This window comes from Narcine bancroftii, chromosome 3, assembly GCF_036971445.1.
Source record: "Narcine bancroftii isolate sNarBan1 chromosome 3, sNarBan1.hap1, whole genome shotgun sequence".
NCBI lineage: Eukaryota > Metazoa > Chordata > Chondrichthyes > Torpediniformes > Narcinidae > Narcine > Narcine bancroftii.
The window spans coordinates 98,771,174-98,791,276 of record NC_091471.1 but is presented as its reverse complement, the minus strand read 5'-3'; the positions used below and the strand labels follow the sequence as shown (position 1 = coordinate 98,791,276).

Genomic DNA, 20,103 nt, shown 5'->3' with positions numbered 1-20,103 from the left:
ATTTCTGTACTCTGTATTAAAGCTTGTTTATTTTGATGGATTTGAAAAATTTTCTTAACTTGCCTTCCTTCAGGATCTATACACTACACACAAGAAAAAAAAATCACCAAAAAAGACCATTGTGCTGCTATCCAGTTAGTTCCAACATTTAATATTCCAAGAATGAATAATTACTTGAAATCCTCGATTGTTGCTTTCCAAACAATGATGTTCAAATCATGACCAGCAAATGATGTCTTTATCTTCTTTGCCATAAAGTCACCTTCTACCAAACTGAAATCTTTGGTTCTCTGATCTTTGGTGTGAAATTCTATGCTAAATCTTTTAATTCATTATCCACCATATTCCATTATATTCACAGCCTGACCTTTCTCTTCCCACAGTTCCTACCTGACCTGAATACTTCGAGCAATTTCCATTTTCACTTGAGATTTCCAACATCTGTGATTTTTTTTGTATTTTGAAATCAGAAACTAATTGGATGCCCCAAAGAGATAAAACTACAAGCTGAATGTTCCACCTAGCATTCTTTCTTTGGCTTGGCTTCGCGGATGAAGATTTATGGAGGGGGTAAAAAGTCCACGTCAGCTGCAGGCTCGTTTGTGGCTGACCAGTCCGATGCGGGACAGGCAGCATACAGCAGAGAAAAATAGGTACAAACAAAACTCTGCTGGAAACTTGAAATAAACACAGAAAATGCTGACAATATTTATAGTTATAGGAAACACAAAAACTGCAGATTCCAAAATTTGAGTGAAAAAAAGAGGGAATCAACACGTCAGGCAGCAGCCATGGAGGGAGATGGTCCATCAATGTTTCTAGTTGGGACCGTTTATCGAGACTAAACTAGGAAGGGGCAATGGGGGAGGAGAAACTGGGAAGGCAAAATGCTGACAGAATATTAGACAGATTGTTGGAGAGGTAGAAAGACAGGAAGAAGGGAAGGAAAGAAGAGAAGAGAAAAAAAATAAAAAGCGTTGGTGAAGAAAAATTGGAAGAGTGGAACTAACTAGATAGAGGAGGGGGGGGGGGGGGAGGGTGGAGTTACCTAAACTTGTAAAATCAATGTTCGAATATTTTTCTGTCCAATACCCTATCATCTCTCAGCCTTTCCCCAGCTTCTCCCCACGCACCCCCCCCCCATCCTTTTTTCATGATATCACTGCTTCCTACTTAATCTCGACAGAGGCCTGACTCAAATCGTTGACTGAACATATCTATCTACGGATGCTGCCTGACCCATTAAGTACCTCCAGCTTCTCTTTGTTCACTAGAGTTATATTGTGATAGTCCTCTACTAAAAAAAAGCAAAATACTTTTCTTTAATTAATAGAACATTTCCAAATTAAGTATTTTGTGATTCCTGAATATAAATAGAGCAGTTATATTTTATTACCCTGAAGGAGGAAAAAACCTATCATTTGGTTCTGGAGACTCTGAAGTGGAGTGTAAAATATAACCCCATACTTGCATATGAAGTAAAAACAACTTGACTGACCTGTTTGATCTTGTCAGTGATGCACCAACACCCGAATCCCTTCTCTCCTGGATGACAGCTTGGTCCTCTGTCTCATTGATGGAGTTCCCAGTACTGTCAACATCACCAGGTGAGACCCTGCCATTTTCGATATCCAGGTGTATTTGTTTGGGGGAAGATGGGCAGGGAGAAATAGAGTCCATTGCTGAGTCTGAGTCCCCCTCATCAGAGAGTTTTTCTGACCACTGGTTTACAATCCTTTGTAGTCCATTGACATGGTGCAGAATGTCATCCAGTTCTGGGAAAATGTCTTCTTCATTCCCTATATCTGCCAGATCTCCAGTGCTGGAATAAAGGTGGGACCCTGGGACATTGTCATAGATACTGAGACGGCTGCCTTGAGAGCTGCACGAGTTCCGCCTCCGTCCAAAATTGGACTCCTTTGAGCTGTCAGCACTGCTCTCCCTGGTCAAGCTTCTGTGTCTGTGTCCATGATAACTTCCATGTCGCCATGTTACAGAAGAGCTGTCAGGGTGGTAGGAGTTGCCATTGGAAAGTGCTTTGGGAAAGGTGCCTGGCTTATGATCCTCAGGTATGTAGAAGATAATGTCCTCTTCCATGCTCTTCTGATTCTTTAAATTTTGCTGTCTGGTGTCATTCAGCATTGATTGACTAAAAGGATCAAAGCCCTCAAGGTACATCCCACTCCGCTTATTGCATGTGCTGCGGCTGCGGGTTCTGGTGACAGGGCTGGGAGTGCTAACTGCACTACTGGTCTCTGATTGGCTACTGCTGCTACTTGTTTGCGTAGAGTAAGATACACTTTGGTTCCGAGCCATAGAAGCATTGACATGATTGCCATTGACTGCAGATATTTCAATGCAGTTCAAGCGTTTTAATTTTTCCTCATCTATGCCCTCTTGGAGTACGGGTCCACTGATGACCAGGTTATTTTTTGAAGGAAGTTTCTTTTTACTGTGGGAACTCTTAATCCGCAGGCTCTCCATCCGCTTCAAGAAGCTCTTTGCCTTGGATTTTGTGTTCCTTTCAGCTTTTGCATTGAAGGTAAAACTGGAGATATCCTTTGGTGAAGGGAGAGTGCTGAATGAATCTTCATTTGTAACAGAGTTCCCCGAGGAAATTACACTGATCTCAGAATTTGTTCTTTTGGCCTCCACATCCTTCTGCAGGTTTGCGCCGCTACTTCCTGTACTACTAGCACTGTGGATTGATGCCACTTCTTGCCGCTCGCTTAGATCAGTCAGGACACTCTCGTGACTGACTGCATTCTTCAGCAAAACTTCATCACCAGAGATGTCATTTGTCATCTCTACTGATGGGAAAACATCAAACTCTTCTAAGCGTGACCATCGTTTGCTGTCTCTCTGGAAAGTCCATCTGCCACTGATAGCACACGGCTCATCTTCATCTGAATCTTCACTCTGAAAGAATGTGCAAACTATTAGGTCATGTTTGTAGCAGGCATCTTGTGTTCTCAAGTGCTGAGATCAACTTCCAATTATAAATTTTAATGTTAAATTATAAGACTGATGAATTCTTGCTGAAAAATCAAATCTTCCTTACATCTCTATTACTGCATCTTCCTTCAGGAGACCCAAGATGGGAACTTCCTGTTTGCTACTGTTGCTCCAGCAGAAGACCCATTTACTTAAGGTGTAAGTATAGTGGGCCTGAGAAAACTCCTGTTCCCAAAGATCCGTAGAGACAAGACCTAATAGCTAGTTTTCGTGAAAGAATTCTGCAGAGAATTGTGTGCTATGTTTCTGATTTTGAATGGTCAACTTTGTATTTGCACAATTTTCTGTTTTATTCCAGGATTATAATTTATAGTAGTGTCTATTTCCATTAAATGGGGCTGTTTGCCGATGCTTGCTGATATTATAGATAGATAACAATAGCATTGCTTCTCATGTTAGCCCATAATTCTCCTGATATAAAGGGAAAAGAGACTTAATTCTCACCTCTACTGAATTCCAATGAAAGGACAAGTGTTCGATGCGGTTGCAAAATAACAGGCAAACTCTTTCTGAATGGTATCTTGTAAAAGAAATTTGGTTTTACAATTCCCTTAATGGTAATGGCATACTTTGGAGCCTTATCCAATTTTGTCTATCCTGCTTGACTCAGGACTTGTGTTTCTTCCAACTGTGACTAATGAGATGGCGACACATGGCCATTAAATTCAACAGTTAATGCCCCAGGGTACACCCCTGTTGCCTTTTACAGATGACACTGCAGAGCTAACCTGGGGAGTTTCAAATCTGCTCTGTAATTTAACACTGTGCCTAATTATCATTCTCAGACATCAAGACCAAAGAATATGAAGTCAGACGTTATAGGTTCCATAGTGACTTAAGATCATTTGACCTAATTAAGAATATATACTTTGGTTGAGGTGTTAAAGTAGTTTGTTATTATTCGCAATAATAATTTCTAACTTTCACTTTTAGTGATTATTAGCTAACTGATGAAAGATTGAGACCAAAACTTAAGTGACACTCCAAAAAGAGGAGTTCAGGTCTGCTGAACTTCAGGCTTGATTCATTTACTATCAAACTTCAAAGAATAATGGTCACTTCAAGAAAGATTGCGCCTTCGGAAAGAGAGAAAATAAAAATGGTTTCTTTTCAAATATCATGTTTGATTAAAGAGTTGTTGTTTCATTTCATTGTTTCTTCAATAAACAAGTAGTTACCTCTGCAAAATAACTGATAAGAAAGTATTATATTCACAATTTATCCACTATTACAAGATTAATTAACTAAATTAAATCTCCAAATTATTATGGATATACTTGTGGTTAAAACTACTTATGAACCTGCAGTAGTACAAATTATTATTGTCTTTTTAAAAAATTGCCACTCTTCTTAACTTTATAGAATATTTTTGACAATCATGTCTCTTTATCAACAAAGCAAGTTATGGTTTGACATTGGTTCCTTGGAAATATCTCAAGCTTTTAACTAGAGCCATGTGTGAAACACAACCACGTGATTATTCCTTTAGTCAAAATTTCATTCAACACTGAAGCCTTTTATTGAAGTCACATACTACAAAATATTTGAATAATGTCACGACCAGCAAACAGAACTGCAAGAGCTGCACATTCTTTTTTCTGAGACTATCCTTTATTGGTGTTTACATTGCGTAACAAGAAATGAAGCTGAGAAAGAGCTTTGATCTCAAACTCTCTATGTACTGAAGCTAGATGTTAGTTGAGATTACACAATGTAGTACACTTGTTTTACAAAACTATATTTAGAGAAACAAATACCTATGTGATCTTTTATCTCCCCCAATCTCAAATCACAGTAGCTAGTTGATGACTAAATACTATAATCTGACAAGAGAAAGACAGAGAGCCAAGAATTTCCATGCATGGTCCGAGCATGCTGACATACATTCCTAGTTGAGGCAGGACGGCACCAAAAGGAATGAGCAAGTCATCTCTACCTGTTCCACATGCACGAATCATAAAAGGTCTGATTCTTTTGGCCAACTGAATGCCAGTATTATTAGCTTGCATTCAAATTTATAGAAAGATGGCAGGAGGAGTTTAACTTGAATGTATAGTATAGTGGAGTAGAATCCCAGAAACTGAGATGAACTATTTCTGAAAAAGGTACCAACTTCTTCTGATGAGTTTGAGTACAAGGTAGTGATTTCTGAAAATAAATCCACAATTCTCTGCAGAGTTATTTCATCAATTCCCTCCATTCATTTGGACTGTGCTACAGATGTCCCTGTAGAACAGTTTAATCCAATTCCAGATTCCTTCCCCAAAGCCCAATTTGGAGACTACAGCCTTCATATTCATGTGCAATACCTAGTTGAAATCTTTCTCCTGATCCAAGCTGACCAGGAGATGTCCACCCACCTGTTCTGCTCATAGGTGATGGTATCTTTGAGTGTTAAAGATTTTCCTGCACAGAACCGCACAGGATCACCTATCCTAGGTCAGACTTGATTCGATTGGCAATGATTTTGGACAGCATTTTGCTTAACAATGATATGGTTCTTCAATTACTGATATCCTTTCTCTCCCCCTTCTGTTTGATATTGAGGGTGATGATGCTCTTCTTCATGGAGCCTGACATATTGCCTGTCAGGAGCAAAACAGTGTATACTTCCAGCAGGTCCGGACCCACCCAGTCACACAGAACTGTGTACAACTCAGCTTGTACGCCATCGCTCCGGGAGTTTCACTCCACCCAAATGAATGGATGGCATCTGTCAACTCCCCCAGGGTAATTGGATAGGCCATACTCTCCTGTTGTTCTTGTCTAAGACCTCAATGATACAGGACAGGAAGTTCAAGGAGAGCATTCTGTCAGTAGCCTTAGTGTCATACAGTTTGGCATAAAAGGATCTTTGGATCCACTGTATGCCCATCTGCACAGATACGACTGGACTGTCCTCTTCCTTAAGGCTGTGAATCACAGAGTTCCCTCTGTAAACCTTTTAGAAGAACCATGAGCAGGTCTCATCCTGCTCCACTGTACAGACTCTGGATTGGAAATGATCTTGGAGGATTCTGAGGTGAATAGTGAGGCTTGCCAGATCTTCACCTCTCAGATTTCCTCACTCACATCCACCCCTCCAGACTGCAGGAGGAATTGTTGCACATCAGAGTGGAGTTGGCTCAGTTCCCTCTGCCTCTGTCTTGCTCTCTGAAAACCTTTTGAGGATAAGGAACCTCTTGATGTTCACCCTGGTCACTGGGGAATTAAAGAAGGGTTTCCACAGTTCTCCAACCATATTGTAGCCTGTGGATACATGTCTAGCTTCTTCCACCAGGAACAGCACGGTACTGGATTGGTGGTGGTCACTAGTAACTGACCATACCAGCCCACAGTACACTTTCAAGCAATCAACCTGATTTTCCATTCGCATTTAAAATACAGTCTCTCAATAAAGAGCTTCCTTACTTCTGCATAGTGAGTGCCATGACTAATTTCTTAAAGATGTAAATCCAAAAAAATCTTGTGAGACTTTTCTGCTACTTTCCCTGAGAAAGTTATACAAGAATAAACTTACTCTTTTTCTCTGTGGACTTATTTCTAGCTTCATCACAGCACATTTATTAAGGGTGTTCAATCGTCTAAAAAGAAAGAAATGTAGATTGATTATTGATGACCAGAACCAAATTCCTCCTCTTCCACCCTACAACCATTCCCCACACTATGAATATGGACTAATCAAAATGTGTGAGAGAAAGGCTCCAATTAGTATCCATTATACTCCATGGATAATCACAATGCTGTGGGGGGATTGAAAGAACAAAAGGACAAATGCATCACCTAGATTGAAAGCCAGACTTCATACATACCCTTGGTAACTTTGTGGAATGTGGGCGTTCTTCCCTTTGAAAGAAGTGAAAACGCAATTTCTTTCAGAATCATGTTTTCTTTAAATACATGCGAATTATACATAATCTATCTTCAAATACAATGGTGATTTTATCACCAAAATATTTAGCAAATATTTTCTTCCCTGAGAGTAGTGAGGGTGAGATTCGCAGCATCATTTTCCACAACTCCAGACTGCAAAGCCCCAAACTAACCCACACCCAAGTTTCCTCCAACAAAGGTTTTGAAGTTTTAAAGTCGATCTAGGCAATACCCAAAGGCTCCTTTCTGTCTTGGCTTGGCTTGCCTATTATTTCTTTCAGCCTTGGTGGTATCCTGCCCTGTGGTTTTTGTCCTTTTCACAGTGATCATTGTACATGTTAGGAGATCTGCTTGTCATCTCAGTCGATACCTTTGTACTTGTTCTTGTGCAGACTCTTTGCATTGTACCACACCACTATCCTGTTTCAAGTTTTCAAAGTGAATGAACCAGAAGTTAACTGCATCCAGATGTACAAGCCTGCTGTGGATCATATCACTTTCAAAAAGTTCCGACTGTATCCTATCAGCTTCTATATATGATTTGTGCCCATATAACACATCTTTTTTTTTTAAAGAGTTCCTATTTCAGGTGAAAAGCAGAGTATCAAATGCTCTGAGCCACTGGGAATCTTTCAGCATTTTATGTTCATTTTTATGCAATAAAAACTAATTTGTTTTTTCCTGACTTGTTTTGGCAGTTTCCTTTGGAGGCCCGATTGCTTTGATGTGGGAAACAAAAATATGAACAATCTGCCCGATAAGAATGCCTTTGATAATCATTTTGTTGAGCACTGACGTCCACACAACCTGCCTGTCAGCTGCAACAGATAAGCCCATGTAGCTATAGTGATGGAGGCACAGCTTGGAAGGAAACAAGGCAGAAGGTACTGCTACAATGAGGTATGATGTCTTCAGAGCCAGGTGGAGCAGCCATGCACTATTCCCTTATCATCTGCACCATGTCCTCTTGTAGAATGTTACAAAGTATCAAGTGCTTTATTTTTGCGATCGGTCTGGCAAATCTTTTGATAGAATCATAAATTCTTAATATCTATTGTGCTTTGACACTAAAACGCAAGCTCACTTTGGTATAAATAATTTCTTCATTTTCAGTGAATCTCCTATCTCATACATTGGCAGTTTTGGTTTCACCATGCAACAATGGAGAGGCATCATTTTATCCATACACCTTGATTAATAGGGTGACAGGTCTTTAAACATCCTTTGTTTCTTATTAGTCAACTGTTATACTCATATAAGCTGCTTCCACTCTCAGTTAATGGATCCATATAATCACCGAAGATCAACAAACTTCTCAGTTCTGGCTAGAAGAATAGTTTAAGTATCAAAATTAGATGATGTACAGCAGAATGGAGTCATTGAGAGGTGGGGGAAGTTGTGTTGTGGTGGTGGAGATGAAATGTTAGATTTCATATATCAGGAAGGAGCCTGTCACATACTGGAGGGATTCCAAGAACTGATGCCTACCTGCAAAGAGATTCAATTGCATCTCGATCCAGGAAATCGTGGTCCCTTTTGACTGAAGAAATATCAATAGGAAACTGCGAATCTGTTGTGGAATCAAGACAGACACATTCATTAAAGAGCAGTTCTAAACAAACACAGCTAACTTTCTTCAATGAAACAAAATTGTTTTTTTTTTCCCGAAGAGGCATTTATGGAAAGAATGGACTTTTAACAAGATCTTAAATGCAAACCATTAACTGAGAGGTAAGGAAAGATTCATAGATGAAAGAAAATAATTATAAAAATCAATTTTCTTAAAGCTATCTGTCGGACAAACATAAATCAATTTCCAAAAGCAGGTGTAATTAAAGCTGTAATTACATAAAACATAATGGTGCAGCCGAGATAGGTAAGGACCGACAATGAGATAGACAACAGACTCGCCAAGGCAAATAGCGCCTTTGGAAGACTACACAAAAGAGTCTGGAAAAACAACCAACTGAAAAACCTCACAAAGATAAGCGTTTACAGAGCCGTTGTCATACCCACACTCCTGTTCGGCTCTGAATCATGGGTCCTCTACCGGCATCACCTACGGCTCCTAGAACGCTTCCACCAGCGTTGTCTCCGCTCCATCCTCAACATCCATTGGAGCGCTTTCATCCCTAACGTCGAAGTACTCGAGATGGCAGAGGTCGACAGCATCGAGTCCATGCTGCTGAAGATCCAGCTGCGCTGGGTGGGTCACGTCTCCAGAATGGAGGACCATCGCCTTCCCAAGATCGTGTTATATGGTGAGCTCTCCACTGGCCACCGTGACAGAGGTGCACCAAAGAAAAGGTACAAGGACTGCCTAAAGAAATCTCTTGGTGCCTGCCACATTGACCACCACCAGTGGGCTGATATCGCCTCAAACTGTGCATCTTGGCGCCTCACAGTTTGGCGGGCAGCAACCTCCTTTGAAGAAGACCGCAGAGCCCACCTCACTGACAAAAGGCAAAGGAGGAAAAACCCAACACCCAACCCCAACCAACCAACTTTCCCCTGCAGCCGCTGCAAACATGTCTGCCTGTCCCGCATCGGACTTGCCAGCCACAAACGAGCCTGCAGCTGACGTGGACTTCTACCCCCTCCATAAATCTTCGTCCGCGAAGCCAAGCCAAAGAAGACATAAAACATAATTCTTTGTCACTCTGGGCCTTCTGCTTCATGATAATGCACTGTGATTGCCAGTCCAAAACTAACAGGCATATTGAAGTCAATTTCACAGATTGGATGAATTTTGAATTTAATCTTGGTCCACTTCTACAGTACCATAAATGAAACTCTATCATACACCATTGGCCAAACAGTTCTCCAAAGCTGAATATTGTTAAATCAATGTGGTGTGGAAAGGAGTGTCCATTCTTTTAGTCCTATAAGAAAGACTGAAAGCTAACTGCATGGCACTAACTGGGCAGCATATTTAGTGTAGTTATTAACACCAGAGTTCAAATCTCATCCTGTTTGTAAGGAGATTGTATGTTCTCCCAATGTCTACGTGGGTTTTCTTCGGTGTCCTCCAATCATTCAAAATGTACCGGGGTGAAGTTCAATTGGGTGTAAATTGGGGGCATGGACTTGTGGACCGAAATGGCCTGTTGTTGTGCTGTATGTCAAAAAAAAATCTGAGCGGTAGGGAGGAAGACTGCATAAAAATCTAAAAAAAAACTGCAGATACTGGAAATCAGAAATAAAATAAAATGTGGAAACATTTGGTGGATCAGGCAGTATCTGTGGAAAGGTAATTTCAGGTCAAAGACCCTTACTTAGAAGTACAAATTCTGCCTAAACAGCTGAGTAGAGTCATAGAGCCATACAGCATGAAACAGACAGGTCAGCCCTACTTGTCCATGTTAACTTTTGGCATTCTGGGCTCGTTCTATTTATCTACATTTGGTTCATATCCCTTCTAAAACATTCCAGTGCATATTTTGTCCAACTGTCTTTTGAAAGATCTAATTGTAGCTGATTTTATAGTTTTCTTTGGCAGCTCATTCCAGATTATGGACTACTCTTTGAATGAAAACGTTGCCCCTCAGATCCCTCTCTCAATGAACCTTCCAGTTCTACAATCGTCTATTTTGGGAAAAGAGTGATAAGCATTCACTTTATACCTTTCATGATTTGAGAAGAATACTTTGTTTATTATATATGCTACCCACACCAAACCTATTTATAAATAATTACTGAGAGGATGAATCCATGCAGTGGGCTCTTTAAATAAAATGAAAGTGGTCAAGGTATGAGAGTGGTATACAAATGTATTGATTGTTTGAATGAAAAACATATATTTTCAGATGGAAATGTCTCCATGAATTACAATTGGTAACAAAAACACATAAGTGAGCCCCATTTTTGCTTAAATTCTTCTTTCATTTGGTTGGTCAAAAATATACTTTAGAAGCACAAAGCCTCATTGAAATCTTGATAAAATATCCATCTTTGCCACTTTGAACATCTGCTATTGAATAACTTTCAGTGCAATCTTTGAAAATGTATTCCAAAGCAAACTTCAAACATTTCCCCGGGGAATAAAGTAATTGCAATCAACATGTAGAAATAGTTTTGATATGCCATGGAAGATCAATGTTTGTGGTAAAATGAGAAACTTGGTGTCTTTAAACCATAAATGATGACTCAAAATGAATGTTTCTAAAAATGCTTTTATCCAACAGCGCACACTGCCCTCAATAACAATTACAATCATACTTTGCCTCACCTTCATACAGCTGCGCATATTGTGGGAATCCTGCTGCCCGCAGCCAATCACAAGCCTCTTTGGCCTCAATCTCTAAAAGAAAAAAATAGGATCCCACAATTAGTTGTTTGACATTTGCAACCAACAACTCACATGAATACTTTAGTAAAATGCCTAAAAGCATTTTACAATTTTTTTGATATGCAAGATTAAACTAGGAATGGTAACCAAAGGATAAACCCTCATGGAGCATCTTAAAGAAGGAGAGGGAGATGTGAAGAGGTTTAGTGATGGACTACTAGGACTTAAGGCCTGTGTATTTGAAAGCACGACCACCAATAGTGATGCAAATAAAATCAGGATATGCAAGAAGCCAGGTTTGGAGGAGTGAGTTAATTTTGGAAGATGTAGGGGGTTAGATAAATAAGGATAATGAAGGTCATAGAGAGAGAGTAGTAGAGAAAAATGAGGTTTAAAATCAAATTAAATCAGGACTAGAAGGCATTTATGTTGAATAAATCAGCATGTTCACTTATTAAAACAGGATTAATGCAGCACTCTCAATGTGAGAGCCAAATATGATTGATGGCCAGGTGTGATTGAAGACCAGATTAGCGATGATTGCCTGCTTTCTTTGGCAGCTGAAAGGAAAACAAAACTGTTCAGAGGTACTCAGTTTCCAATGCTGACCATCAAACTCTAGAACTGTTAATCCATTTTTGACAGTGATTTTCTCTAAGTGTACTACTTATTTGCACTTAACGTCAGCTTGCCTCATTGGGTAACACTGTTAAGCCTCAGCCCAACAGCTGTGATTAATTCTGACTATAGATTTGAATGGATAATCTAAATTGACACTTTAATACAGTATTGAAGGATCCTTTCAGATATGTTGTGAAACCAGGTCCCTGACTACCCAAACAAATGGACACAAAATAAATATTTCATTATCAACACTGCCTGGTATTCTGAGTTGAAAATATTTTGTTCAATTGATGCAATTGAGAACTTGCTGCGGGAAACTGCAATGTTCGCCTATTTCATAGTGACTGCTCTGTACTCACAATACGAGTAAGTTCTCCATAAAAAAGTATTTAGCTTTTATAACTGTAATACTGCTGATAGGTATAACACAAGTGCTCAATAGGGTGAATGCAAACAATGTAATGGTTACAGTGGAGGTACCTTTTGGACTGTATACTTCAATCTCTACCATGTATGGTGGAGTTAAACTCGTGATTTGAAATTTAACAGGTGTCTAACATTTAGCACCTTGATGAGCATAAAATTAAATAGTTATATTGCTCCTAGGGTTATAATGTCATGCCCAAATCCAATATGGCCACAACATATCATGCCAAATTTTTGTAATCTCTTCATACAAAGTTATATTGAAACCCCAAAGGTCTTTTCACAGATTAGGGAAATGTCCTTGTCAGGGCAGTAACCAGCACTGACGGTCAACACGTTAGGACTTAAAACACTAATTCCTTGGCAGCGCTAGTCTCCTTGCAATGGAATGTCTAATAAGAAGCAGAATATTCTTCCAGTTTTAAGTCTACTGGGAGCCAGAACATTGAGACACCATTGATTTGCTGTATTGGGAATTATTTTAATATATTCTTTATCCCCAGTATGTTGCAAATGCCCCACTGTTGAAAGCTGTAACGGTTTGAAATACTCAGCATTCCTACACTGAAGAGTAACGTGATAATAATACAATTGCAAAACTGTTCAAAACCTTTTCCCACTTTTTGAAATAATGAAAGCTGTTCATGTTCAATTTTATTCTTCTATTTCTCAAGCAAATTCTGCATCACAATTTTGTAGGGTGAAATTTGTCTGAGATAAAAGGAATAATGTACAGAAGGAAAGTTATTTTGAAATAGATTGTTGCATTTTTGAATTAGCTTGAGTAATTTCTGTCCTTCCACCATCTTTGTACAGAGAAATACTTTGGGATGATTTTGTCTTCATTTAGTTTGTCCAAACAATATATACAGAGCAACACAAATTTAACCCTCGCAAGAAAATTTTCCAGCAGCTAATTTTCACCAGCTTCACGGTATAAAGTAAATGTTGGAAAATGGCCTGGAAATGGATTGAAGTAGGTTGAAGTATTCTGCTGCCAAATAAATGACAGTCACTCACTTTCACACAGAGTCAAATCAAGGTGGTGCACATGAAATCCTTGCTTTTAACTAACCCTGACCACATTTTGTCTTACTAGAGAGGCAAAACACAGAACTTCATTAGATAAAGGCAAACAGCCCATTTTGCCACCTACTTCAACCATATCTCCTCCTACATTCTTTGAAGCATTGTTCTAGAGATAATGGTACTTGTCAGACAGTTGAGCAACTGCAACATTTTTACTTTTGTTTCTGCTTTCTTGATCCTGCCAACTTTGATAAAAGGGGATGCGATACTAACAAAGGCAAAACACAACATACCCAAAAATGGAGAAATTTGCAGAGGGAGTAAATATGAAAAATATATTCCTACTGTTCTTTGGCTTGGCTTCGCGGACGAAGATTTATGGAGAGGGTAAAAAGTCCACGTCAGCTGCAGGCTCGTTTGTGGCTGACAAGTCCGATGCGGGACAGGCAGACACGATTGCAGCGGTTGCAGGGGAAAATTGGTTGGTTGGGGTTGGGTGTTGGGTTTTTCCTCCTTTGCCTTTTGTCAGTGAGGTGGGCTCTGTGGTCTTCTTCAAAGGAGGTTGCTGCCCGCCAAACTGTGAGGCGCCAAGATGCACAGTTTGAGGCGTTATCAGCCCACTGGCGGTGGTCAATGTGGCAGGCACCAAGAGATTTCTTTAGGCAGTCCTTGTACCTTTTCTTTGGTGCACCTCTGTCACGGTGGCCAGTGGAGAGCTCGCCATATAACACGATCTTGGGAAGGCGATGGTCCTCCATTCTGGAGACGTGACCCATCCAGCGCAGCTGGATCTTCAGCAGCGTGGACTCGATGCTGTCGACCTCTGCCATCTCGAGTACTTCGACGTTAGGGATGTAAGCGCTCCAATGGATGTTGAGGATGGAGCGGAGACAACGCTGGTGGAAGCGTTCTAGGAGCCGTAGGTGGTGCCGGTAGAGGACCCATGATTCGGAGCCGAACAGGAGTGCGGGTATGACAACGGCTCTGTATACGCTTATCTTTGTGAGGTTTTTCAGTTGGTTGTTTTTCCAGACTCTTTTGTGTAGTCTTCCAAAGGCGCTATTTGCCTTGGCGAGTCTGTTGTCTATCTCATTGTCGATCCTTGCATCTGATGAAATGGTGCAGCCGAGATAGGTAAACTGGTTGACCGTTTTGAGTTTTGTGTGCCTGATGGAGATGTGGGGGGGCTGGTAGTTATGGTGGGGAGCTGGCTGATGGAGGACCTCAGTTTTCTTCAGGCTGACTTCCAGGCCAAACATTTTGGCAGTTTCCGCAAAGCAGGACGTCAAGCGCTGAAGAGCTGGCTCTGAATGGGCAACTAAAGTGGCATAGTCTGCAAAGAGTAGTTCACGGACAAGTTTCTCTTGTGTCTTGGTGTGAGCTTGTACATGCATTTCAATGACATAGATGATGGAATATTTTACCTCTAACATAATTTTGTTAAGAAATTAAGCAAGGATATAAATAAATCATCTGAAAGCTAAAACACATTACAAGACCTAGGCCAATCTCAATGGTGTCAGATGGAGACTTCATCCCTTCCAAGATTCCCACAAAATTCACACATGTGGGTAGGGCTTAACATTACTGGATATTTGGACTGTTGATGTGCACTTGCGGAAATTATGATAGGAATGGGTCTGAAAGGCTCAGACCTCATCTTCAACAACCATTACAGAAAGAAAGGAAGAGGTGAATTTACGTAGCCCCTTTCATGATGTTAGGACATCGCATTCACCTTCAAGTCCATTCAGTGCTGTAATGTTGCAAACATAGGAGTCACATTATGCACATCAATCTATTTTGGGGATATTTTGGGAAATACATGTTGAGATTGCTCAGCTGTTCTTCAATATAGTTACTCTTGGAAGACCTGGTCACCTGACTGACAATACCTTTGAGAGAGAAGTGCCCTCTCAGAATCCTAATGTTCCCCTGGATTGTTATACTCAAATCTCTAGGATTAGAGCTTGAATTCACAACTGTCTGGTTCAAAGGCAGGGGTACAACTCACTGAGCCACGGGCAACATGCACAAAAGTGGAGACATTTTCTATCAAAAGGTGCGCAAGCATGTCATGTATAATTGCATTCCTTCGACACTATTTTGTCTACACATCATTTTAAGAGGAAATGAATCATGAAATGAGTAAGTGGACATAAATAAATCATTTTGTTCCAATTGCTGTTCCAAATACTGGCTCTGGTGAAAGTGAGTTTCCTTTATTTTTATAGATTCTCCCCCCTCCCCCCCGCCTTGCTCGTTGTCACAGATAATAAATAAATACGTGACCAAGGTTCAGCTGAAACATTTTAGCAGTTGCATACTAAGACGTAATTGCTCCAACTGACAAGATCTGCTTTTGTTTGACGAGAGGACAGATCTCTCAGTTGTAATAGTGCAATTAACACAAGTACTCTTGTGCAGATTAACAATAATATGCTAAACAAATGGTTTAGAAAAATCAAGTCAAAGTCACCTGCTGTCATTAGATCTTTCTGACTGCTCAAAATGACAGGGAGTATTTGTAACATTAATTCCTGTCCCGCATCGGACTGGTCAGCCACAAACGAGCCTGCAGCTGACGTGGACTTTTTACCCCCTCCATAAATCTTCGTCCGCGAAGCCAAGCCAAAGAGAAAAGAGAGAATTTGAACATCTGCAATAGTCAACATTATCATAGCTCCTTTAACATCAGCACAAAAGTCTGTAGACACCATGGCTGAAGTAAAAATATAAAATGCTGGAGAAGCTCATCAGGTCCAAACAATGTCCTTTATGTAAATAACTTAAACTAAGGTGGGATCTCAGATGAAGTGCAATGCAAGTTGATGTTCCACCAAAGCAGCAGAAGATAGTGTAGATATCTTGAGACCCATTGCGATGATCTATAATACTTCAAGTAAGAAATAAAATCTGTAGATGCTGCAGTCTAGTGCAGTACACAATGGAGGAACTCAGCAGATCACACGCCATTACAGATGCTACATGACCTGGTGAGTTTCTCCAGCACGTTTGTGTACTGAACCATAATATCTTCAGTTTGACAATAGTCACCTGGACCGATTCTAATTGGATTTATCCACTGCTGTTATACATCAAAATATTAGTCACTGGTTCACTTTATTCAAGATGTTTCCACATGAACGTCATCTTTTGCCTACTCCAAGATCACAGTGGGTAAAGGCAAACCAGAATGTCCTAGTCTTTATCCTGAATGACATTGAGTTAACTGATCTGAAGTATCTGAAATATGACCCTGGCTTTGCTATGTTTGAGAGAAATTTGTTGGGATCCTGCTCTCCTGCTCTTGTGAGATAAGGCTCATTTATAATGTTCTCCAATAGAATAATCTGCCAAGTTCCAACAACTAGATTCACACAAGAATAATTCACTTTGATGAGGGGATGAAATTCCAGTTATATAAATATAGATGTCAGGAGAGATCAGGTTATCTGCATTGTAGGAATAATAAAAGCTTGCACAAACTGTTCTCTGCTTTCAAAATTCAATGGAGCTGAACTAAAGAAAATAAATATAATGCACAAATATCACTATATAATCACAGTGCATGAGATCAAGGGTAAATTTCTATACAGTGTTTTCAAATGTGAATCTTGACACCAGTCCCCAAAATAACCTACGCTGTACCAAAATAACATTCAACTTCCTTTTAGAAAAAGAGTATTTACTCAAAGTGTGAAATTCATTCGACACAAATGGTCACAGAAAATCTACTTAAAATCTTTAAAAGTGAGTGCAAGTTTCAGATTTGGCAAAACAAAGCACTCTCACCCCTGAATCAGAAGGCAGTGTGTTCAAGACCCGCCAAGGACTTTAGGATAGTTTAAGCGAGGATTTCCATGCTCAACTAAAGGTCTGCAGTGTGTTTGGATGGAGTATGAAACTGAAGCCCAATCTGTTCTTTTAAATGGGCTCAAAAGATTTTCCACTGCTAATTGTGACAAAACAGCAACAATATTTTGCTTATTTGCCAAAAATGATCTCTCAATCAAGAACATAAAATTAATTGACAATTCATTCATTTCATTGCTGTTTGGGCACCTTTGTTTGCACATATATGCTTTTATTTCCTACATTATAAAAGTGATATATTTCTAAAGAACTGTAAAAGACAAAATAGGGTTATTGTATAAGGAACGTTTGATGGCTCTAGGACTTTACTCGCTGGAGTTTAGAAGGATGGGAGGGGGGTCTTATTGAACCCTATTGAATACTGAAAGGATTGGATAGAGTGGACGTGGAGAGAATATTTCCTTTGGTGCAGCAGTCTGGGTCCAGAGGGCACAGGCCTCAGAATACAAAAATGTCTCTTTAGGACAGAGATGAAGAGGAATTTCTTGACCCATAGAGTAGTGAATCTTTGGAATTTGTTGTTACAGATGGCTGTGGAGGCTGTTGTTGGGTATATTTAAGCTAGAGGTGAATAATTTACTGATAGGGAAGGGATTTGAGGGTTATAGGAGAATGGGGTTGAAAAGGATAGTAAATCATCAATGATGGAATGGCAGGGTGGACTTGATGGGTTGAAAGGTCTCAATTTGCTCTTACAGTTCATTTCCACAAAGTGCAAATCCACCAGAAAAATAATATGTCAAAAATGTGAATTTTACTGCCAGGGAGCACTGTTAAAGTTTCCACCATTCAGTATTCATGCAATATTATTTCCTCAGTTAACACAAAGTAAATATGTCAAAGAATCTAATGTTAAAAGTCTTAGTACATGTCGATGAGAAATATTCATGGTAGAGAACAGTGAAAACCTCAATGGTTTATTTCACAAAAGGAAAATAAATTATTTCATACAAATCATCACATTACATCATAGTGAAATGTTATTTACAAATATTTGTAAACTAATTTAAATATCCCAGGGTCAGAGAGAAAGTTGAATTATATTTTCAAAATAAGTTTTTTGACATTATTTTCTGGTTGGTTTGCACTTTGGGTAAATGTACTGCATGTATGCTAAATAGGAAGTCCTCCTGTTTGCACTTCGAAACAATTTGCTGTTGAGTCACAATTATCTAAAGTGCACGAGATAAACCAAAAGGCTCTCACTGAGATGAACAATCTACTTATTGGCAACACCCATTTAAAAGCACAACCAAGAACATGTTATTCAATGCGATAATTTTACATATTAACCATAATCTGCAGACACATGACATGACAGTAAATTCTCAATAGATTGAGATTATCCAAATACTCATGAAACATGAAATTGTTTCCAGAGATTAACTTATTTACTCCAATTTGCACTCTTAACTCCACTATGAACTAAATCATTTTTAATATTCAGTTTCAAATTAGTTTTTCCAACAATATGATAATGGAACTGCTTTTAATTTAAGTATGTGTTATTAGGAAACACTCATCTGCAATCAAACTTAAACCTTGGTTAAAGTGTTTCAATGTGTGTCCATTAACCCATGTTAGGCAAATCAAGCACAACTTGTGAGGCAATCTTTATATTGGTCAAATTAAACTTTCCCATAATGGTACGGACTATGATTTAAAACACTAATTTTTTTCAAATAGATATGTGTCATTTCACATTTTCATTAATCTGCACTTTTCTTGTTATGTTCAAGATAAATATTTACAAAATAGACATTTTATATACAATGACTACTTATAAATAAATCTTGGAAAAAGCTGACAATTCATATAGACAAATGGTTGTGCCATAAATATTACACTTAACAATGGGCAATTCCAAAGACTCATTGTGTTCTTGTACAGTGGCAGACAAAAGACATCAGGTCATGCTGAAATGCCGTTTGCCAAAAAATCCTGCTATTGTTTAAATCACAGCATCCTCAAGTTGAACTGTAATGCGTCTATGGGAAAAGAGTAACATTTCCGATATTTAGCACCATCCTGTCGTCAGTAATAATAACAGAATGGTATATCAGTAGAATTGTAATATAATGAATCTCTTTAAATATTTGTCTTTTCACTCCTTTTTTTTAATTCATAGGAGGCGCCTTGGAGATCAAGGAATTCCACCACATATTTGTGGGTTCTCAGATAACTAGCAAGTCCTTTGTGGAATCTGTTGGCTCAGCTTCCTGGAGATGGGTGGACTGTTCAGAATGTGGTCTTAGCCCTTACATGCTTGTAGAGAAACACAAAAGCTTCAGAAGCTGGAAACGAGCAAACAAAAAATTGGTGGGGAATGGTCAGTCAGTGTTTTGGGTTTGTTTGAAAGGTTGAATTTTACCCATGATCGTGGTCTGGTTGCTGAATTCCTCCAGCAATTCTTTGACATGTTTGTACTTGGTCTCCTGTGCTTCTAACAGTGAGATTCAAGGTGCTTGATGCTCAAAGTGCCCAAACATACTCATATCTGAGATTAACTTGCAGTCAAAAATATGAATACATGACAATTATGATAGTGAACGTCAAGTTAGGATACAGAGCTGTTTAAGACAAAACTGCTTTGAAGTGTAAAAGCCTTCCAGCTTTCAGTAACTATAACTGAAAATTATCATGCCTCTTCCCTTTAACAGTATTATTCTGGCTCTCTCCTATCTGCACTCTCAGTCTTGATGAAGGATTCCAACTCACAATATTGACCATTAATTTTCTCCCACAGATGCTGCTTGACCCATTGAGTTTCTCCAGCAGATTGCTTTATGTTTTTCTTCATGGCAAGTAGTTCTCAATGGTATGGCAATATAAAATATTCTGTGGTTAGGATAACAGCAGTTTCAAAATGTAATAATTGTCATCTCAACATCGTATTGTTTAGCAAGGTGTGTGTGTATTATATTTAGTCTAGAAGACCAAAATAAGCCAGATACATCTATTTAAACAATACA

General features: G+C 39.3%; 1 protein-coding gene across 3 annotated transcripts in view; it reads right to left on the bottom strand.

Moving 5' to 3' along the window:
* Nucleotides 1-20,103, bottom strand: part of dlc1 (DLC1 Rho GTPase activating protein) — a 477,663-nt gene that overhangs the window by 17,336 nt on the left and 440,224 nt on the right. For 2 of the 3 annotated variants that reach the window (XM_069924597.1, XM_069924599.1), the window contains 4 exons: nt 11,117-11,188; nt 8,377-8,458; nt 6,536-6,599; nt 1,499-2,919 (listed from right to left, as the gene is read on the bottom strand). In XM_069924597.1, coding sequence (XP_069780698.1) covers nt 1,499-2,919; nt 6,536-6,599; nt 8,377-8,458; nt 11,117-11,188 — 1,639 coding nt within the window. Of the gene's footprint in view, nt 1-1,498; nt 2,920-6,535; nt 6,600-8,376; nt 8,459-11,116; nt 11,189-15,734; nt 16,012-20,103 lie in introns of those variants that run through there. The other variant, XM_069924598.1, reaches the window with a different exon arrangement.